The following is a 23,643-nucleotide window of genomic DNA, read 5'->3' on the forward strand; positions in this document are numbered from 1 at the left end:
GTACAGTTCTGTGGCCGGCTCATATGTATTGAGCATTACGAGAGTAGTTCAATAAGTTTGTCGTTTTCAAATTTACCATGCCTCCTAAAAAACGAAGTGGTAATAACTCTTCCTTTGTACAAGATGACGATGAATTGGAACTTCTTCAACAGCGAGACATTCTTGTCACCAAGATAACGCGAATTAAAGTATCAATCACTCAAGGAACTCTAGTAAAAGACCCACTACAGATAGAGTGTCGACTAGATGTACTAAACGCTTACGTGGAAAAGGCATTTAATATACAGTGGTCATTAGACAAAATTAATCCGGAGTTGGCATCCAGTGAAGAGCTGGAAGATTTATGTGTTACTACTCGGGCTCTTCTTCAATCTCTTAGAAGCTCACATCAACCACAAGATTTTAAAGACAACACACTAAATACAACTGGTGGACATCATAGACAGCTACCGCAAATGAAGCTGCCAAAATTTAGTGGAGTCTATTCAGAGTACAAAAACTTTATTGGGTTGTTCGAAACTCTTGTGCATGATGATGATCAACTATCAAACGTAGAGAAATTCAATCATTTGCTTGGCTGTCTTGAAAAAGAAGCATTGGGCACAGTAAAGGCATTCCAGGTAACGGATAGTAATTATACAAAGGCTCTCGCTGCGTTAAAACGTGTATATGATAATGAGTGCTTAATATTTTTTGAAGGTGTTTCAAGGCTATTTGATTTATCTTGCATACCCAGTCCGTCTGCTTCATCGTTGAGAACTTTGATTGACAATGCTAGGGCAATTTATGAATCATTGTTGTCTGTTGGTGACGACAGTAAAATTGTTAACGTCATGTTGATCCATATAGTCATGTCAAAGGTAGACGCAGGAACGCGAGCTAGATGGGAAGAGGGGCTTGATTACTCTAAAATTCCCACATGGAAAGATTGTGAAGATGAGATGAATAAGCGGTATCAACATTTGTCAGTTGAAGAATCTTCATCGAATAAAGGGAAAACCAATAAGGCTTATCGAGATAACCGACCAAAGAAGAGTGGTACTACATTATTAGCAGTCAATCAAATGGAGCACTGTGTGTTTTGCAAGTCGCAGGAGCACGTGATAACTGCCTGTTCCTCATTTACTGCGCTTTCGGTTGCCAACCGCTTTAGATTCGCCAAGGGCTCGCGACTTTGTATTAACTGCCTTAAACGAGGGCATAACGTTTCATCTTGCAATTTATCACATTGCCGAGTCTGTAATAAGCCGCACAATAGTTTGCTGCATCGTTATATTTCCACTTCGACTCAGTCTATCGCACCACAACCGACTTTAGGTACCGCAACGAGTTCGAACCATGTTCCTGATGTGGCTGTGAATCATGCCCGGTCAGTAAACGCAGGACAGGTAGTGTTAGCCACAGCCTTAGTTAAAATAAAAGGACGCCTTGGGGAGTATCAAGTTGCTCGAGTTTTATTGGACTCAGGATCCCAGGTCAATTTCATAACTGAAAGTTTAGCCAACACTCTGAAACTGCACCGCATTAGAAAGCCGATCCGATTGTTTGGAATAGGGAAGTCAAACTCCTTAACTGAGACCTGTGTACAAACCTTAATATGCTCTCGCACCAGCAATTTCCAGATGGCAGCAGAATTATGCGTTTTGCCATCCATTTCGTCATATCAACCAGAAAAGGCAATTCGGAACTCGGAGTTAGGTATTCCACAGCACCTTTCGCTAGCTGATCCATTATTTTACAAACCCCAAAAGGTAGATTTACTATTGGGTGCAGATGCATTCTTTGACTTGCTAGCTGAAGGCCACATAAAGGGAGCCAGTGATAAACTGTCATTGCAAAACACTGTGTTTGGGTGGGTTGTATCAGGTCGATATAAATCCCTGACTAGTCAGCCAAAAGACTCTAGCTGTCATTTAACCACGCTCCAAGAGCAATCCCTCGATGTCAGTGTGCAGAAGTTCTGGGAGCTTGAGGAAATTCCTAACGTCGCATCAACAAAACGATATACCCCAGAACAACAGCTTTGCGAGAAATTATTCAATCAAACCGTTACAAGATTACCCTCGGGTCGGCTAAGAGTTTCTTTACCCTTCAAATCGAGCCCTGCGAGCTTGGGCAATTCCTTCGAAACTGCCAAACGAAGATTCTTGTCTTTAGAGCGAAGGATTCAAAAACAACCTGAGGTCCAAGCTTTGTACGTTGCATTCATGAAGGAGTATTTAGCCTTAGGGCACATGTCACTAGCCGACAGTGGTATTCCCAGTGAACCACACTATTTTATACCGCACCAGTGTGTACTGAGACCGCAAAGTTCGACAACAAAATTACGCGTTGTTTTTGACGCATCGTGTAAGTCGTCAACCCAGCTATCTTTAAATGATTTGCTTATGGTTGGGCCAACAATTCAATCACTTCTCTTCTCTATATTACTACGCTTTCGTTTTCGTGCATATGCAATATCTGCAGACATAACAAAAATGTACCGGCAATTCGAGATTGATGAGAGTCAGCGTCAATACCAGATGATCGTATGGAGAGAAAGTCCAACAGAACCTGTGCAAGCATATAGACTAAATACGATTACATATGGGACGGCATCAGCGCCCTACCTAGCCGTCAGATGTCTTCAATACCTTAGTAATTTGTACGCTAGCTCTCACCCTCGCGGTGCCGAAGCTCTGTCTAAAAACTTTTATGTAGACGACTTACTAGCTGGAGCTGAGACGGTAGAAGAGCTTCAGGTTATGCGCCAAGAACTGGAACACATTTTAAGTTCAGCAGGTCTGTCTTTGGCGAAATGGTCGTCCAATGTTGCCTCGGAAAATATTAACTCGTCAACAACTATTATTCTTGGCGACCAAGATGACACTAAAACATTAGGTCTAATATGGAGCCCCAATACAGATATTTTTAAATATTCTTTCTCAGCTGTAAGTCCAACCGAAGTTCTCACAAAGCGATCTATTTTATCTTTCTCAGCACGCCTGTATGACCCTCTTGGTTTACTAAGCCCAATAACAACGAAAGCTAAAATCCTTATACAACAACTTTGGTTGTGTAAACTCGGGTGGGACGATCCACTTCCGGAAGACTTCCGTCGAAGTTGGGAATCAATGGCCTCCTGTTTTCTTGAATTGGATAAAGTGTCTATTCCCCGACATATTGGAGTTACTAACAAAGGGTCGACCCAGATCCATGGATTCGCAGACGCTTCGGCACGGGCATTTGGCTGCTGTTTGTATGCGCGTGTTGTTACGCCCAATGGAATCTCAGTCCGGCTTGTCACTGCGAAGTCAAGGGTTGCGCCATTAAAAACAAAAACAATCCCAAGGCTGGAGTTATGCGCCGCACATTTGTTGGCAAAACTATGGCAAACCGTAAGAGAAGATTTGGATTTCGCTGTAGAGCGTATTTTCTTTTGGTCTGACTCCGAAGTAGTTTTACACTGGTTAGAACAGCATTCGTCCACCTTAAATGTATTTGTTGCAAACAGAGTTGCTGATATACAAGAAATGGCGGCGGAAGTGCAATGGCGCCACGTGCCAACTAAAGAAAATCCAGCAGATCTTGTGTCTCGCGGATGCGCAATTACAGAGCTGAATGATTCCTTGTGGTTCAGTGGCCCATCATTCCTAAGTGAAAAAATTGAACTTTGGCCTCAAAATCCACATTTTACGCTTTCAGAGGTTGAAAAACGACTAGAAAAACGTTCCTCGGCAGCGGTCTTAGTAGCAATCAATCATCAACCTGACGAGATTCTTGCCTTACTTGAAACTCAGTCAAGCTATATGAAAATCTTGAGAATTGTCGCGTACATACTAAGATTCGTTCGAGGGCGCAGAGCTGAGCAGTATACATCAGTTGTTGTCACGGCCCAAGAATTAAGACATGCCTTTCTCACAATAATACACAGCACACAGCAATTCGAATTTGCTGAGGAGTTTCGCAAGATAGAAAAATCGGAAATACTTAAACCATCCTTGCAAAAGCTAACTCCATTTATTTGGAAGCATCAAGATGCACAACGAAACCTTCCTCTTCTACGGGTCGGTGGTCGTTTGTTAAACGCGCCACTGCCATACGATGCAAAGCACCCCCTTTTATTACCAAAATCGTGTAAATTTGCTAAACTATTCGTAGAACATCTTCACAGGTCCAACCATCACGCAGGCCCACGCATACTTGTCGGTTTACTTCAGCAACAAATCTGGCTCGTCAATGCACGTCAGTTATGCAACACGATCGTCAGGCACTGTACGCATTGCTTCAGATATAAACCTCGATTACTGTCACAAGTCATGGGAAATCTACCAGCTGATAGATTAAACGGACAATTTCCGTTTGAAGTCAGTGGTGTGGACTTCTGTGGTCCAGTTAAGGTTTCGCTAAAGTTGCGCGGCAAGCCACCTGTGAAAATGTATATTGCAGTCTTTGTGTGTTTTATCACCAAGGCTGTGCACTTGGACGTTGTCACAGATTTGACTTCTAACTCTTTCATTATGTGTCTCTCCAGATTCATAGGACGACGAGGGCCTGTTGCTCGGCTATACAGCGACAATGCAACGAATTTTGTCGGAGCAGCTCGCGAGCTTCAAGATCTTGTCAAGGCTTTCACTGCTCACAGCTGCGCAATGGTAGAACATGCTGCAACGCACGGGACAGAGTTCGTCTTCATTCCCCCTCGAGCCCCCCACTTCGGTGGCTTGTGGGAAGCAGCAGTGAAGGTCGCCAAGCATCTTCTCATTCGGGCCATCGGCAGCGCTTTGTTGAGCAAGGACGAGCTCGACACAATCGTCGTGGAAGTGGAAGCTATACTGAACACCAGGCCAATAGTAGCCGTCACCACCAATCCGAACGACATTCAAGCCATAACCCCAGCACATCTACTAGCTGGTCGAACGCTAGGTGCGCTGCCACCCGTGTCCGTGCAACGCGTCAACGACGACAAGCTCTCTTACTTGAGCAGATGGCGGCTCGTGTCCGCCATCAAGGAGCGCTTTTGGACCAGCTGGTTGAGAGAGTACCTTCTCAGCCTTCAACAGAAGCAGAAGTGGACCAAAGATCAGCACAACCTCGTGGAAGGCACCATCGTATTAATTCAAGAGGACAACATTCCGTCGCAAGCGTGGCTGCTAGGCGTCGTCACTAAAGTATTTCCAGGATCGGATGGAAAGGTTCGAGTGGCAGAGGTCAAAACGAAAAACAATCATGTCAAACGAGCCATTCATCGACTAGCTCCGCTCCCTATTAACTGATTTGAAGTCTGGAGACTTTCAATGTGGGCGGTGTTAAGTCATTTCGCGGTATTAGATAAACATTAGATTAAATCATGAAATGAATAAAATTGTAAGCAATGAAGTAAAAGAATGTAAACACATAATGTTAAGATCAGAACTTATGTTAAGCTTTCCTCTCTTGTATTTGCACATGCAGCCGCTGAGCTCGGCAAAGCTCCATGCAGATGAGAAGTTCATTAAAGCCAGTGAAGGCAGTTGAAATTTTACACTCTATACATCCACACCGTGTCCCTCATTTTCGTGGCTGTTTCCTGACGGAGACAGATTAATAATAGTTGTTAATTTATGACTATTCAAGAATTATAAAATAGTTTTTAATTTGTCTTTGCTTTCCTTGAAAACATCGATATTATCGATACGATAATGATAAAGTATCGAAAATATCGATACTGGCATTTATCGATAATTTTCAAGCTCTAAATGTTACGCCTCCAATTAAACTTGTTTATATTTTAAGATAACTAATTAAGAATTTTCAGAATGAAAATATGGAGTGTATAAAAAGGGTATCCATCTGTGGCATTTTCTCTGCTCACCCAAAACTACCTTTTCTTTCCTGTATCTTTTGTTTGGCTGTTGGTACCCAGTGTCAGCCTAAGGTAAGCCGAAGTGCAATTTAATTTCCCCGCCGATGATTGATGCTACCATGTGGAGGCTTCACTCTGCAGTGTCCATTCCTTTCCCCGACTCCTTCCTACAAGGATAATGCCGCACAAATAGCTAACAAATTTTCCCTGCCAACACACCGAGGACAACGGAGAGAAAACCACAGAGCAGGAGCAAAAGGAAACTTTTTATCGCTGGCCAGGTTAACTTTTAAGCAGACCAACAAGGACTCCCGATTCAGGAGAAGCGCAGGACATTTGCCAGAGATAAACAGATTTATTGTGCTTAAGGACGCACATTAAACGGGGCAGAGGGAGTCCGACTATGAAAGCCGAAAGACCAAGTACAAGGACAGCGATAAGGACTGCGGAACTGCCAGGACTGTTTATAGATTTTCGGTGTCCCCAATTAGCGCAAGGGAGGAGCGGGGAGGGCAGGAGAAAACGGGGAAAGCGACGGAAATTAGGCGAATAAAAGGAGCGCAGGAACAATGCTGCAGTGTCCCACCGATTCCCTACTCTTTACTCGATTCTGGATAACAGGAATGTAATAACACGGAGAGAAAATACTTTCAGGCAGCGTTGCTTATTAAAATTGGAAATATAAAAAAAAGTATTTTAAAATATTCGCTTATATGCCAACAACAGTTAGAATACTGTTCTTAAAATTAGTTGATAGCTTAGTTTAGTTTATAAGTATAAATTGTAAAAGCTTTCGGTATTAAATATTTATTTGAAAATATTTGCATTTATGCCAACTATAGTTAAAGAATTAGATTAGGCAACTTGTAACCCAGATAAGAATACTGTTCTTAAAAAAAGTTGATTTAAACTTATACATTGTGAGAACTTTTCGTCAAAACATCCTAATATATGTCGTATTTTTTTATGCATTCTTGTTTTTTTTCACTACACCCTTTAGTGACTCCTTCAAGCTCGAACTGCAACTTTTACTCCGCTCCTGTCGCCAAGTTGTGACAGTTGGCAAAGGATAAGCGCAGGCATTGGGACAAAATTAACCACAAATGAGGACGGTGCCGAGAAATGTGGAAGTTTTGCCCATCGAAGTCGAAAGCAGGTGAAAAGGATGTCGCGGCTTTGTAGCGCTTGGCTGGCCAAGGATTTCAGCGGCTTCCTGGACAGCCACTTGCGGAGAACTGCGGCCACAAATGAGCTTAGTTGATGCTTTACCCCTCCGCCACATTTTCTTTATCCTGGTTTTCATCCAGCCCCGTTTATGCGACAAGTCCGTTGGTATTTTGGAGCTTACACTCTAAATGCCCTTATTGCTAATGCTTTGGTTCTCATTGAATTAGCTAAGGGTTTCAGAAATGGTGTCAAAACTAAGTTGGCTTTTCGCGGGGGAAAATGACAATGGCTAGAAGTTTAGTTTAATGAGATAGGTATTAAAAGTCTGTTTTGGGTTAAAATTGAATAGGATACACTTTTTACAATAAAGATAATTTTGAGTTTTTTACCCTTTTTTTATAATCCATCTGAATCAACACAGATTGTGTATGTTTATATAAAATGGGGTTAATAATAGTAGGTACACATTTTATATACTTCAATCCGATTGGGACTCTTCTTAAGCAACTTCTCTAGATTAATAGATAATAAACCAAAGTTCTGACAGAAAACCCAAACGCTAAGACTCTAATAATTTACTCCAGCTCGGTGTAAACCCAGTTGCAACTGCATTTTCCGTCGAATGGGCGCCCTTTCCACCACTTCCAGCAACCTTCAGGCCACCTTTGGAGCCAACTAATAGCCGCAACGATGGCGACTTTGTCACACTTCAATGAGCCACAACAGCAATAAAAACAAATAACAGCTGAAAAGTTGTCAAGGAAAAGCCAGGCTGGAGTGAAGTGGGGGGAATGGGAAAATCAGGGGGGGGGGAAATCTGAGAGTGAACTGCAATTTCCACACTAAATCGAAGTTGCTGCTGTTGCCGTTGGCATTGCTTTTAAGCTTAGTTAAGAAGCACTTTGTAGAGCTTTTCCCAAAGCTGCACCAATGGCCTTGCCTTCGCTTTTCTCCCCATTTCCCTCGGCCGGTGGAAAATTGTTGCTTCATTGCATTTTATGCTTGTTCAAGTTGTCGTCGGAAATTGCTTATTTATTTGAACTGCTCGCTTGGCTAACAAAACCGAACTAAACAAGGAAAAAAGGAAATCAAACATCTAATGGCATAATTCCCGGCCTGTCCCACTCGAACGTGATGAGTTTCCCTGTTCGACATTGGGGCAATAAATTTCCCTGGAAATGGCTCTGTTTTTCAACTGCACCGACTGACTGACAACTTGTCGTTTGTTACTACCAAATTCAATGAATATTTTCTTGGCCACCGACCAAAGGAGAGCGAAAGGAGAGATGGGGAATCCGTTTTATTGACTGCATTTTCCACATGAGATTTGGACTCTTCCCCTTGGGCCGCAAGTGAAAGTGGCTGCATATTTTTTGCATGGCTTGCTGCAGGTACTATAAATTTTCCCAACTTGTCAACTGCTTTTCCTTGTCGAAAATTCATTCAATTTTCTGCCCCTTAAATTCTTAATTGTGGGGCGGTGGAAGGTCTGCCGAAATTGTTTACACAAATATCAATAACAATAAATTGTAGATTTATTGGTGGCTGGGGCGTAGAGAAGAGAGGAAAAAACAAAATACAAATTAATATATTTTCAAGAACGAAAAACAATTTGCCTCTAAAGAACATTTTCCGAAGCCCAAGGCCCCACAACAATTTGTCTTGCTTAATCTCAGTTCATTAATTTAAAGTGCTACTTGCAGAAGAACCTAGAAATACTCAATGGAGTTGGTCAGGGAATTTTCCTCCTCGTCCTGGAAATTGTCAAAACATCTTTCGGGCCGAATTTGCGGTTTGGTTTTCTTTTGGGCGAAAATTTGTGGGCCGCACAAAGTTTCTCACACAAAATTTAGTTCCATTTGGCTAAGCATTTTGCAATCATTGGCAGCAGCCGTTTTGAGGATTAGGGTCAACTTGCTGTTGTTGTGTCTTTAATAATTCATGAGCCATCTCTGTGGCTGACCTTCGCAATTTTTGGGGTCAATTTATTCTGGCCCAGGATCACTCCCAAGTCATCCATCAGCCAAAGTCGCTCAAGAGCTGATGGCCAGACAGACAGAGAGTCGAGCCCATAATTCTGTGTAGGTGTGGCATTTGTCAAGGGTTTACTCTGATTTGATGTGGTGGACAAAAATGTTGGACTGTTGCTGGTGGAAGGGACTGGCTTTGTTGTAATTAAGAATGAGGGCGATAAAATCTAATTCAAAATATGAGTTATTTTGTCATCTAATGTTAATGAATTCGTCAGCCGATTTGTTGAAAAATAATTGTTTCTGTGGCAAGAATAAATAATGAACAATGCAATCTAAAAAACTTCAAAATAGCATAAATTGGATAAAAAACTTTAAAATTTACAATATATTGGCCAAATAAAAGTAAAATACTTCATAAGTATAGCTTGAAAGTGCATTTAATATTAAAGACACCTTCACCTGAGATTTCAAAACCTTCGATTTTTTTCTTCCGTTGCGCTCATCTTTTTATCGCCATCTTAATTTCATCAAATTAAATTGGCTTCCTCGACAGCTTGGGTTTTGATCTTCAGCCACTTGCCACACCCGCTGCCACGCCCCCACACCTGGCGCGCCCCCAGCAAACAATCAACTAAAGCAACACGCACACACACACTGAAACACATTCCACCACATACACAAGCGAACGCACACAGGTGCGCTCCAATGATTCAGACTCCGGTGTCGGCTACTTTGCAGCTGCCAACGCCTTCTACATTTCACGCTGTAAGACTCCCTGCAGAATCTACAGTGTCAGAAATGGAGTATGCGAAAACAAATAATAAATTATTAAAAGTATATTAATTAATTAATTAAAAGGTGTTTTAGTTTTATATCAGAAGTTTTTATACCCGTTACTTGTAGAGTAAAAGGGTATGTTGTATTCGTGCCAAAGTATGTAACAGGTAGAAGGAAGTATTTCTGACCTTATAAATTAAATATATTCTCACTATCCGAGTCGATCAGCCATGTACGTCTGTCCGTCTGTATGAACGCTGAGATCTCGAAAACTATAAAAGCTAGAAAGTTGGTGTTACCCAAAGATATTCTTGTGTGTCTGGCGCTCACATCTTTAAAGATTCAGGAAAGGTAGAGTAATTTTGTTGTGTTTAAAAATACCTATCAAAATGTAGAAGAACCGGACAACTTTATTAAAAATTTATGAGCAAAACATGATATTGCACATCTCCCTCGCACTCCCTTCACCTGAGTAACGGGTATCTGATAGTCGACTATAGCGTTCCCGCTTGTTTTAATAAACATATGGGACCTTCCATATTGTCGCTCGGGACATTTGCACACCTTTAAAGTTGAAAAAAAATTGGGAAAAAAAGGATTCTAATTTTAATAATGGACTTTTCTTTTCACTCTTCCCAAGCTCTATTTTTTTGTAAAATGTATTTCTTTACCTCTATGCCTCAATTACTGGCTGCTTTGCTATCAGTACAAAAAATTTCACATATTAGCATTCCTGAAGGATATATTAACAACTGAAGACAGATCCAAAAAATAACAAAAAATACCCAAAAACTAATTTTTGCGTATATTGGTGTGGTTTGTCATAAAAATAATCAAACTATACTCCAAATTGGTAGTTAAGCTCAGGATCAAACTATTTAGAAACTAATATCGGGTCAAAATCATGTGGAAATATGTTTTATTCACGTTTAAAGGTTTTTGGCTTGGTGGACTTTTTGGTGGAAGTGCCCATATGTATTTTTAAAATTACACCAAATCGTTAATTACACTAGTTTACAAAATTATGTTCTTAGTGTGCTACCCAGCAATTGATGGCAAATTCTGTGAGTGTTGGACCCCTAGATCACGAATATACCACTAATTTTTTTTCGATGGCACAGTTTTATATTTTTGAAGGAATTTTTAGAAATTACATTTATTTTATAATTTTCTAGCCTTTAAAGTTAACAAATATAAAATTGCTATCGTTATGGCTGTGAGTATTTTAAATATGTAATATCCATTTGGATAATTCATTCTTATAAAAAAGGTAACCTTAATTTCAAAAATTAAGTTCACTTTTTTGATGTTTTAGCTTTTAAATATCTGATTTAGCTATGTTTTGACCCGACTGCCGTCACCTCTTATTTTTGTTTACGTGTCGCCGCCTATAATAAGTCTTAAATTTGGACTCTGTCAACCAAAAAAAGTTGAAAAATCCGAACTTTAAAAATCCACCATGAATCCAATTTTCCATGGATTTGGGGCATTTCCGGCTTGTTTTCTTCGGTGGGAAGTAATCTTTAAGTTTGTACCCATTATAATTTTTTAACGGATTTATTTCGAGTTTTTACGATATATACAGCCGACTTACAGTCGACCAAGAAACATATTTTTCATCTTTATCGAGCTGCTGCGCTGCCATTACTTATCCAATCATATTGATCTGTATGGAAAATAAAACGAAAACTAGCCTAATCGGGTGGATATCTGCCGAGATATAAGAAGAAAATCGAAAAAATTCCGAAATTTAACATTTCAAACTTTAAAAAATCTCTAAAAAAAAATGTGCCATCGAAAAACAAATTAGTGGTATTTTCGTGATCTAGGGGTCCAACACTAACAGAATTTACCTTCAATTGCTGGAATGCATTTCGGCTGCAAACTAGTGTTACAGGCGGTTCCAGGTTCAATATTTTTATTTTCCAATTACAGTTAACAAAAAACTTGTTCACTGTAGTTCGCTTCCTATTTTCTCACACCGCCTTTTTCTAACTGCCATCACCTGCAGACGACCCCAGGTAACATTTTTTATGCGTCCTATTTGCAGCTTTCATGCTTCGACTGTGTATTCCAGCCTCTGGCATTTCAACGACGTCGCGAATGCAATTTTTTGCTCTCCCTAAAAAAAACAAGAGGGAACGTTATAGTCGGATGCCCCGACTATCAGATACCCGTTACTCAGGTAAAGGGAGTGCGAGGGAGATGGAGATAGAGATAGAAAACGTTGATCACGCATAACTTTTTAACGAATGGTCCGATTTGAAAAATTTCTTCTACATTTCGATAGGTATTGATAAACACAATAAAACTGCATTTTTACTTTTCCAAAATATTAAAATTTTTAAAATCGTATATAAGCGATGGTGGGCGTTAGAGGGGGCGTGGCACCATTTTGAAACAAACTTGCGCTGCGTAGGAATTCCTAGAATCTGCATGCAAAATGCCAATCTTCTAGCTTCTATAGTTTCCGAGATCTCAGCGTTCATACGGACAGACGGACAGACAGACAGACAGACAGACAGACGGACAGACGGACAGACGGACATGGCTAGATCGACTCGGCTAGTGATCCTGATCAAGAATATATATACTTTATGGGGTCGGAAACGCTTCCTTCTACCTGTTACATACTTTTGCACGAATACAATATACCCTTTTACTCTACGAGTAACGGGTATAAATATTACAGGCGGGTTAGACTAGGAAGAGTGTGGGCTTGGAGACTTCTTGGTGTTCATCGCACATTTTGAAAGTACGTAAATAACCGAAGTGAAGTGCCGAATGACACTTTAATATTTAATGCACACAAAACTCTGTTGATTACAATGCAGTTTCGAGTCCAAAAATGGTGATTCCTGTATAATTTAAAAAGGGATATAAGCCAAAACTTTTATTGTTCTAAAGAAATGTGTAAAAAATTTAAAAAAGGTTTCCAACTGTCTGCAGAAGAAAGAGGTTTCTAGATACTTATCGTAAATGTAATTTTTAAAACTGAATAAAATTATACTGGTATTTGCGTGTACAAAAATTAAGAAGTAAAAAAAGAAAAAAAATACAACAAAATTTATATAAGAAAAAAATCAGAGCTTAGAGTGCGCGGAAAAAATTAGGAAGTTAGAAGTCTATGCAAACAAACTTTCATACAAACTTGCATACATGAGTTTGTGGGTGTATGTGTCTATGTGTGGGTGTATGTGTCTATTTGTAAAGTTTCTTTGCCCAAACGCAAGCATTTGTTGGTTTCACTCCTTTTTATTATCCTTTTTTTGCTTTTACTAAACTCCAGGAGGTGCAACATTGATACTCTAACAAAAAATGTGGCTTCTTAAGCTGGCACAAAAAATTTGACTTTTAATAAGAAAAACATTAGATACGAAAAAGCTAACATCAACCCTCTTTTACATCAATAAAAATAAATCAAATCTTGTCTAATAAATCTAACCTGTTTTAATATTTAGTTTTTGGTCATTTGCTTTTTTTTCCCCCTTTCTTTCTTTTATGTATTTTTCCCATTTTGTATATTTTAATAGCCATACATTTTAAAGGGTATACAATTTCCTTCAAAACCCTGTAACATTTTCTTTGCTCTCCTTTTTGTCTCATGCTGCGTCGCCGACAGTTTTTAAAAAAATGAAAGCGCTCGACTCGCCATTTCGCCCTTTCCAGGGCCACGCCCACCGCCACATCCACCGGCTGCCGCCCACCATTGGCAGCATCAGCAGCAACGGTAGCATAAATTTCCATTACCGTTGACAAATATTTACACATCGACCTCAATTCATATTCCTTTTGATGCTGTTGCTTTTAGTTTTGCCAGTCGAATGGTATGGTGGAATGAGGGCGGTATGGGTTTGCGAAGGAGGCGGGGCGCTTTTTGCAATGCCGCAGCAATTTCTGCTGGCTATTAAAAGCTGTATTTAGCACTATTCGCGAACACTATGTTCCTGTAAACGGCATATACTGCAATAAAAAAGGATTTTTACGAAAATCAACTGTTAAGTCACAGTGAAAATGCTGTACCTATTTATATGTTTTATTAAATACTACAACATTTTAGACATCGCATATCTGGATAATTGATAGCTGTCTTTTTACTGCATTTTTATAATTTTTAACATTTTTTACGAAAAATGTGCGCCGGATATTTAACGATAGAAACATTTTTAGAAAGAGTTTAAATTGGATGTTTAAAATTTTGATACTTCGTCAAATGCTGTTTTTGTTTTTCAGTGTAATTTTACTCCTAATTTGGCCTTTCCGTGAGCAGGCTTTTCCCCTCACTTCCATAAGTCCAACCAGTCTGTAAAACCGACAAACGGTCACCAACCAACCAGTCAAACAATTCGAGTTCAAAAGCTAGAAAACCACCGAAAAATGTTCCAAATCGCTTGTTACATTTCGCTGCTGCTGCTGAAGGATCTGTGCATTTCCAATGCCGAGCCCTATAACAAACAACTGACCATATTTGTCGAGGCTGGCCGACAGGAGTGCTTTTATCACCCAATTGCCACTACTGAGAACATTAAAATCGACTATCAGGTGATCCACGGAGGTCTCGGCGAGACGCATATCAATTTTAATTTGATGGATCCCAGTCGCCTCCTTCTGATCAATGAAATAAAGCAGCAAAAGGGAAGACAAAAGCTGGTGGCTCATGAAACTGGGTCTTATAAGATCTGTTTCGATAATACCATTAGCACTTTCAACCAAAAGATCGTATCTTTCACCCTGGAAGTGAGTCCTGCGGACCGAAAGGAGCGAGAGCTTCGAGATCTACGCCGGGAAATGTTAACCGATTACCAATTCGAAATGGCTTACACCGATATAGATAATTACATGGGCAAGATTCATGTGAATCTTATGAGATCCCGACAAACTCAGGACTTTATTCGAGCGATCGAGGCCAGGGATCGCAATGTAGCCGAGTCCACTTTCGCCATGGTTAACAATTGGTCCTGGACTCAGTTTTTGTCCATGATATTTGTTGGCATTCTGCAGGTTTTGATGGTGAGAAGTATTTTCCATACGACCGGGACATTCTACAAGTTTTGGAAAAACTTTTAAAACTTTTTGGATAAAAAAATATTGTTTGTCATTTGATTCTGGAAAATCATAAGAAAATTAAGTGATCTTTAAAATGTGACTTCTTGAAATATAACAGTGAAGGTTATAGGCTTGTAAATAAATGGTTTCCTTACTGTTTTGAAATACTATACAATTAACATTTTTACTGGGCTCAAAAACTTAACAGAAATGTAAAGTTCCAAGAAATGTGTAAGTTAAAGATACTTAAGCTTACTAAGAGGTCTCTTCCTCATTTAGACGCCCTCGCGTCTGCTTCCTTCTAACGGCAGTTTGCACTTCCTGTGCTTAATTTTTTTTCCGCTTCTTGGGCTTGGCCTTACCTTTTGCCACGCCCCTTTTTTGTTCGCTTTTCGCTGCAGCGCATTGTTGGCGTAATTAACAACTGCGGCTCCCGTTCGCCATTGTTTACTCAGTGGCAGCCAGCGTCGCAGTGTTAATTACTCCCCGGCGTCCCAGAGTCTTCCTGAACCACCCCGTCCCTTAACCCTCGTGTGCCCGACGTTCTCCTGGGGATCCCACTGACACAGTGGCTCACTTAGCCTTCGAGCTGCTTTCCTGTGTGACTTTTGGGCGAGGCCAGCAGCGATGACAACGCTCCCCGGCGTCGCTGAAAGGTGCAAATTAAAGCGCCACCTGTGGCCAGTCAAGTGCCCCAACAATGCGGGAATATATATCAAAGGGCATGTGTCCAAGTGATTATACCAAAAGAAAGGTTTCGGGCATCCTTTTAAAGATGCCACTCCAAAATTCGACTCAAATTGAAGATTGGGCACCAGAATTTCATTCAAATTATTCTGTAATTTTCCCAATTTATGAGTTAAGAAGCATTATCGATATGTTGATGTTGTAGAAGTACTTACACTTTAAATATATCAGGCTACTGATAGTCTGACTCAAAACGCAATATTTAATTTTGTTAAATAATTTTACAATTTAATAAATGTCAGCAAAAATTTAATTTAATCCCCACTCGGGGCATTTAAAATGTCACTCCATCCATATTAATTTTGGTTGGCAGGCACGCCCAAGCAGGGGCACACTCACGAACCGCTTAAGGACTTCATCGCAGCCCTTGGTCCTGTCATGCAAGGAATCCATCCAGGAAAAATTCACGGAAAAAAGGAAAAACTTTCACACATGTATGCTTATTTCTTGGCCATTTAACGAGCTTTATGGGCAGTTTTACTTTACACTTAAGTGGCGTTTTAAAGCCCGAGGGGAAATCGCCGGAGGAGGAGGAGGGCCAACGATCGTTTATCAGTGCCAGAGGAAATGCAAAAGAAAAGCCGCTGTTAATTTCATTACGCCGACTGCAAAGGCTGCACAATCGTAAAAAAAGACATTTAATTGCAGCTGCCAAACGATGCAAAGGCGGCGCTGGCCATTTTAACGATCAAATTATGGCCGAGAAGGAGTTGCCGCCGCCCAAGAGAGAAGTCACAATTCCAGCAGATATCCCCGGCAGATAATGTCCTGTCCTTTTTTGCCATGGCGCCAGCTGTCATCGTCCTTCAGCACTAAAATCCCCCCTTTCCAGCTTAATGAGAAGGGAAAGCCCGGGTGCCAAATGTATTTAAAGTTTTCCCCACAACCTTCATCGTTGCATCTTTTTGACTACCAATATGGAAACTCATCCCATGGAACAAGTAAAAGATTAGAGCTAAGTAATCGCCTTTAACACAGATAAAATGTAGGTATTTTGAACAAATTGAAAATCTAAATAAACAAAAACCAGCAGAGCATGTGCTTAGCAAAAACAGACCAAGGCGTCGATTGACAAAATATTAATGGAAAAGTCATACAAATGAAATTCAATAGCCAAGGCAAGCGAGTACACGGGGAAAAATAAGTAATAGGTAATATGGTAAAGGAATAGGTATTTATGACAAATATTTATATCCGTTAATCGTAGAATAAAAACGTATATAAAAAAGTTTTAAAATCGGAGAATCCATTAAAAAGTTAGGAGTAAGTAACCGGTAACGGGTATCTGGATCGTTTAAATATATATTTATTAAGGATTTTTGAAAATATACTTACAATTGTACCAATTTCTTTGTATTTTTTCTTTATGTAAAAACATTAGATAATAACTAAATACAGGTTACTGGTGCACAAAGGCCACCAGGTGAAAGCGTTGTGTGCGGGGCAAGGAATAAGTAGGTATGTATATGAATATGTAAAGATAAAACCCCGTTTTGGGGCAGAGCTTGAATAGAACTGATGACAACAACAGAAAGCAAAACAACATATATGTATGTAGTTAGATTAGGTCTCTGAGGCTCTGTGGGAGATGGCATGCAGAAGATGCAAAAACCCAAAGGCTTATGCATGCATTTTGAGCAGAGAAATTGGCAACCAGTTAAAGAAACTTTGCAGATTAAATCTCACTCTTTTTTTGCCTTTCTGGTGAATTTCTCCCCCTAATGATTTCGCATTGAATCTAGTCATCATTAGCGTTCGAGTACTAGAACAATGTGTCGGTAATGTAATTACTTTGCTTGTGCGTCAAATGTGGCAATCGAATGGGATTATGTCGGTTGCATCATCGACAAACAATAGACACACTTTGCGGTCGAATGTCAATGAAAGAGGATTATGTTCATACTCAATGGCATAAGTAAAAGGATTATTAAAAACCAGATTGTGTTTAAGTAAATGTGGTAAAGCAGATTCAAAAATAAGCCCTTAATAGAAAGTCTTATTAGAAGTTTAGGCTTCGAGTTTAAAGTGCCATAGCCATGTGAACAAAATGATAACTACATTTATGTTTTCTTTGTTTCTAAAATAGTTTTTTTGTTTAAAATTGAAGGGCAAAAAAATGGGATTTTGATTAGATATTTGCACTATCCTTGTACTGTGTTAATGTCCTTGTATTTATGAACACCTTAATACTCCTTAAAATGTATTTTAGCAGCCAATTTGCGATTCCATTTTATCACAAAAGTTTCGTAGTGCCTTTCTCCACCACCCGACTTCTTAGCCTCTTATCTCACAAGCAATCCCATTAAGAATGCAAGTTGTGAGCACATAAGAAAAGGAAAGGAGCACAGGACTGGTTCATTATGCATGACAACTGACATATCAAGACATATGGCAAAAGCTGGCAGCAACCTTAACACCCTACTGCCCCCTGCCCCCGGCCATACATTCCCTTCTCCTCCCACTTCCATATACATATATTCTTTCATTTTAGGGGGCGTTTTAATTGCAAACTGGCACACAAGGAACCCATTCGCGTTGCCTTGGCAGTCGCCTCCAATATTGCCTCCTGACCATGGCCATTAGGGGCGGTCAAGTGGCCACCACGCTCCCATTTCCACAACCTCCGCCAGCACCGACAATCAGGCGAACAAATTGGGTTACTGCTCAACTGTCTGGTTAATGGCTACAATGACACAATTAATTGCATGTTGGCGGCCATTTCCAGCACTCGAGAGCCTCAGCTGCCACCGCTGCCAACGTGAATTAAGTTTTGTGCAAAAATTTAATATGCGGCAAATGCTAGAAATAAATTACTAATTAGTTTGAAGATGCCCCAAGGCAACGAAGCATCAATATCGAAATGGGCACAGGCAAAATCGAAACTTAGGCACCATTGATGGCTGAAAAATAATGACTTTTTGGTGAAAACTGAAGATTTTAAAATAGTATACATTTAAAAATAAAATAAAAAGCCATATTTTTTATGCGGTGCAAAAATTTTTGCTAAGAATTAATAAATATTTTATTCTGTAATTCTTAGGAAAAAAACAAATAAAAAAGCCATTTTTTTTACAGTGCAAACACCTTTCCTAAGTAAATATATATAAATATTTTATTTTTTATTCATTCTTATGAAAAATATTTGCACTGCATAAAAAAGATAGCATTTTTGTTAAATATTTTATTTTTTAATTCTTAGGAAAAATTTAAATAAAGCATATACTAATTCTTAGGAATAATATTTGCACTGTATAAAAAAGTGGGCTTTTTATTAAATAAAAAATTGCATATATTTCGTTTACCTTTCAGAAAATTAAATGAATTGAAAATTGAGCAAAACTTTTAGGACACTCTTTTCAGAGAAACCTGTTAATAACTTTTGCCTTGGCCTCCCATCGGGGCATATCTCACATATTCCTTTGCCCCTTTTTTAGCCAAACTGCCGGCGCCGGAATGTCCTGTCCCGGGTCAAAGCATACTTCCTGCGATTGTATTGTGTTTAGCCGGGATAAGGAAGCTGATGCAGAGCAGAGCGCTTTAAACTGCAAAAAGCTTTCGCCCTTCAGTCGCCCGGTCTTCCATTTTCCTCCGCAGGGAAACTTTGCCAGCAGAAGGCAGCTCATAACAATGAAACTTTGCACGCTTTGGCAATTATGTGAGTGGGCCAATACACACACATATGATCCTATATCCTTTGGAAAATTAACCCACTTCTGCTCTGCCATCCAATGTTTTCTTAGTTGCGTCTGCAGTTGTACAATTTTCATTCCGTTTTATGGAGAGTGTTTTTACATTTTTTCCCTCAACTTTCTTAGGTTTGTTTCGTAAGGTTCCCCAGCAATTGGCCAACTTTTGTTTAGTTTCCATCGAGCTTGAACAAGAGTTAGTCCAGACTGGGAAGTCCTTTGATGGGTTTTCTTCACACCCCTTGGAAAGTGCATTTCTATGTTGAGTGAATTTATGTTTCACATATTTCTGCCTTACCGCTGGCTCGGTCAACTCGTAATATGCAAAGGAATTCCTGCACGCAAATGCATTAGGGCTTTTTATATCTGAACCATGAATATGCAACTTTGGCGACGGTCACTCAAGAAAATTTGCATTTTTCCTACCGAAATTGCTGTTTGGCATGAGCGGTGTAAAACAAGAAAAACTATGGCCTCAACTGGTGGCTCATTAAAATGCTTTTGAGTCGCCAAAGTCAAGTTGCTAATGGTGCGCCCTCAAACGCATGAAAAGCTGGTAAAAGTTGGTAATGCGTTGGCCCGTCAGGAGCTTGCCACAAATTTTCCTCTTCGCAAGTCCAAGTAAAGGAGTGACCAGAGTCAGCGAATCGCACGACTGAACGCCAACCAAATTACATTGTCCATAAAAAGTACTGCGAAAAACGGAGTGTGTGTCTTTGTTAACTCCATTTAGCGGCTATTAAAATTTTTGTACGTTGCAGCCACAGATAATGAGCACACACAAAAAGTTTTAAGGCGTTAAGTTAAAATGTTGTTAAAATAATTAAGGAAGAACTAAATAGGATCTTATAAATATGTATTAAATGTATGAAGTTAAGTGGAATTCGTTTTATTTTTATAGTTAAACAAATTGTTACTTAGCACCTTAAAATGAATGTTTTAATGTAAAAAAAAAATAAGAACTTGTTGATTTGTTTATTCATATTATTTTAAAAGTAGCTGGGGTAGCAAAACATAGCATCCCAAATATATAAGCTTCCATGACCTTACATTTTCAAATAATTTTTAAATAAGAAACATTGAAAACTGTTCTTCTACTCCTCGTTATTAATAAAATTGCATCGCCGGCTACGAGCTTTTACCCCACAAAGGGATTGCAACAAGATGGCTTGTAATACCTCCCTTGGGAACAATTCGTCTTGTCCTTGTCCGCAGCCGCGTCCTTTGCCTAATGCGTAAATGCCTAATGAAACGCGTCGCGGCCGAAAAGCGAAAAGAAGTTTTGCAGTTTAGCACAGGACCACCCACATTTCCCGCTCCCGCTTATTTCCCAGGGAAAAGCCCTACAAGCCAGACGACAAGCCGAACTAAGGCGAGGACAATAACGACAGCGACAAGGACAACGGAGCTGCAAGGATGCAGCCGCCCAGTGACAATAATTTAATTTAATGTGTTTGCATGCAGCGACAACAAGAACAACCTTAACCACCGAGGAGGATGCCGTTCTGGGACCCCAAGATAACTCACAATTTGTGGCCGCTGCAACGCGACTTGCAACGCACATCTTGCCACGCGGCAATGGCAACGGCAGCCAAAGGCAAAATTTATGGCTCCTTCCGTTGGAGATACCCTCGCCCTCGCCTTCTGGGAGGGCGGAAAATTCATGCTGAAATTATTAGTGTAAACATTTTGCATTTAATTAATAATGCGAGCAACGAAGCCGCGCTGACAGCCGTGGCCACAGAAGTATGCAGCGAAGTGGGACCAACTTTGTTGCCAGCAATGCGATAATAATGAGGCATCGACTGAAATGGGATTGGGAAAATAGATTTAAATTAATTTACAGGACTGCAAGCTGATTATAAGTATTTAGAACGTACGGCATCCACGGCAATAATCCATCTATAACTTTAACCAGCAGCAAATTATTACCAAATAATATTAGGAAATTACAAATAATCATTTTAGGCATATACAAATTTAATAAAAATATAATAAAGTAAATTGAAGTCTTAAAAAAAATTCAAGGCGAGTTTAACGCTCTTAAAGATTCTTCGAACAAGCCTACCCCAATGAGAACCCAATAGCCAACGGCCTAAGTAGCGAAAATCCCTAGCTCCCAGCTCGGCTTTTATCTCGCCTTTCCTCGCTTATGGGAAGGCATAAATTGTCTGGACATTTTCTAGACATCATAATATAAAGCCTAATAAATATGCGACAACAACAAACAAACAAATGGAAATCAAATTAAGCTTTTGGAAAAAAGAGGAGAGGAACCAACTTAAAGACGGAGATTGTTGTAAACTGAAACGAGGGAAGAGAGAGGTAAAATGGGGAGCTCAAATGCGAAGTAATGAGCATAAAAATGCTAACAGAACCACAAAGGAAAAAGGTAAAGGGGCTGTGAGTAGGTGCCAAGACGACCGTAAATCTTTTTGTGGCGCTTTCAAGGTAAAATAACAATTTAAGTTTATTACTCGGATAAAAGACAACAGTAAGAAAAACTCCCCCATGAAGAAAAAACTGGGAAAAAGGAGACACAGCACTGACCACTGAGGGGCTGGGGCTGTTGCTCGGAAAACCCCCGCACAAATCTATGATATATGACAGAGAGAAATGTGCGTCAGTTGCCAGGACAGCTGTGTGGAGATTTGTTCGTCCTTACTTTCAGCTTTTATTCCATTTGGCGCACACACAAAAAGTTTCTTCAACCCAAGAGCAGAGGGCGAGAAATAAAGCAATGACGACGATGCTGGGGCGGGAAAATGTTGAGGAAGTCTCCGAGTCGCTCTTTTATGTAGATTGTCACAGTTGTTGCTCGCTCTTATTTTTCGTGGTATCTTTTTTTTACAAATCTCCAAGATTTTCTTTTATGGCGGCACCATACAAAATTAACAGGCCAACTACCGTAAGAAGTTGGCCCAAGCAAACAGCAAGTGGGAGAAAGAGTAAGTGTCCTTTTGGTGACTAACAAAACTTCTCCGAGAAGCAAAACTGTTTCGTGGTCCTTAAGGATGAACAAGGTTTCCATATGACTGCCTGGATAATTATTTTGACAAGCCTGTCGCCTTCAGTCTTGTTTTATTGCCCTCCGCTTTTAATTCATCAAGGCTTTCAGTAGATTTGCTTCATAAAATGATGAGAAGATTAAAGAAAACAAGAGAGAAAGCTATAGCCGCGTACCTCGACTATCAGACACCCATTACTTAGCTAAATTGAGAGCAAGGGAGATGAAGATACGCAGTCGTCATAGCTACTGGCGCCATCTAGCGGCTGTTTTAAATTTTGCTCATAAATTTGAATGGATTTTCCGATTTTAAATTTTTTCTCTACATTTCGATACTATAGTTTATATATTTGCCCACACATTTTGTTTAAAGTTCATAGTGATAGCGATAATTAAGTGCATAAATTATATTTCAAGTATGAAACAACTCAACTTTTGTGATCGCTTGTACGAAACGAATATACCCAGAAATTGTGGCTGCAAGGGGTATAAACAATTTCCAGGAATTCATACGCAAGATTTCTTGCCGTGTAGTCTGGAGACACCTGTGCGTTGGCTACCACCTTTTTGGCCAGCTCCGAATCGACTGGAGTGGAGTGGAGTGGAGAGAACTGAAGGGCAGTGGTGTGAGCCAAACATGTGCGCCACTTAATGGCCAAAAGCAGTCGAAGGAAGTGGAGCAGCAGACGGCTTGACTGCCGGCTACTGGATGGCCCTGCCACTTTGACAGAGTGCTCCATGGACACGGAGCGTCCCAGATTCTCCCCTTTTCCGCCCCGCTGACAAATCACAATTCGATTGTCTCTACGTGTCACTTACAGGACACGGGGGCTGCATTTAGGCAGCGTCCCTCCATTATACAATCAAGGTGCCACCTCCCAATTTTTCCTGCCACTTTCCCCAGCCCGATTTCCTCGGGCAAACAAAGCAGTTAATGGCTTGCAAGTTGAAACAACGCCTGGGTGTTTGTGTGTGCGTTAGTGTGGGTTCTGGCCTGCTCCACTGATTTTCCAGGGCCTTATATCAGTTTTAATGTCCTGGTTTTTGGCCATTGCTCGCCGCCATGGCTGCCATCCGTGTGGTTTAATTAGCGCTGTCTGCCAGTCAACCATGTGGACAAATTTGTAGATTGGCCACCGTTGAGCGTTTAGGCCAGCTTTTCATTCGACCAGCAAACCGTAGTTCGAGGTTCGGGTTTCGAGCTCATTGATTGCCTTTCAAGGAAGCTGTGATTAGGTTTATTGTGACGTACGAAATTAGTGGGCTTTATTGTGGTTCGTCTGAAATGTATTTCAGTTTTCTGTTCATAAATTGTTTTGTTTAAGACAGCATAAATATTAAACTATTGGTTATAAATATCATTACGTAGCCAAAAGATGTTCCAATTAAGTTGCACAAAGTATTCAAAACTATACA

General features: G+C 40.2%; 2 protein-coding genes across 2 annotated transcripts in view; both read left to right on the top strand.

Moving 5' to 3' along the window:
* LOC138912018 (uncharacterized) overlaps positions 1–5,387 on the top strand; it is an 84,733-nt gene extending 79,346 nt beyond the window's left edge. The window contains exon 2 of the mRNA XM_070211744.1: positions 4,514–5,387. Coding sequence (XP_070067845.1) covers positions 4,632–5,255 — 624 coding nt within the window. The 5' untranslated portion in view covers positions 4,514–4,631 and the 3' untranslated portion in view covers positions 5,256–5,387. The remainder of the gene's footprint in view (positions 1–4,513) is intronic.
* Positions 5,388–14,017: 8,630 nt separating this feature from the next.
* On the top strand, positions 14,018–14,938 carry LOC108067618 (transmembrane emp24 domain-containing protein 5). Its single transcript, XM_017156728.3, has one exon. It carries the CDS (start codon positions 14,119–14,121, stop codon positions 14,806–14,808), a length of 690 nt encoding a protein of 229 aa, XP_017012217.1. The 5' UTR covers positions 14,018–14,118; the 3' UTR covers positions 14,809–14,938.
* Positions 14,939–23,643: the final 8,705 nt, after the last annotated feature.

Source organism: Drosophila takahashii, chromosome 2L, assembly GCF_030179915.1.
Source record: "Drosophila takahashii strain IR98-3 E-12201 chromosome 2L, DtakHiC1v2, whole genome shotgun sequence".
Lineage (NCBI taxonomy): Eukaryota > Metazoa > Arthropoda > Insecta > Diptera > Drosophilidae > Drosophila > Drosophila takahashii.

Coding starts and splice junctions, on each gene's coding strand:
- LOC108067618 (XM_017156728.3), top strand. CDS start 14,119: ATGTTCCAAATCGCTTGTTACATTTCGCTGCTGCTGCTGAAGGATCTG.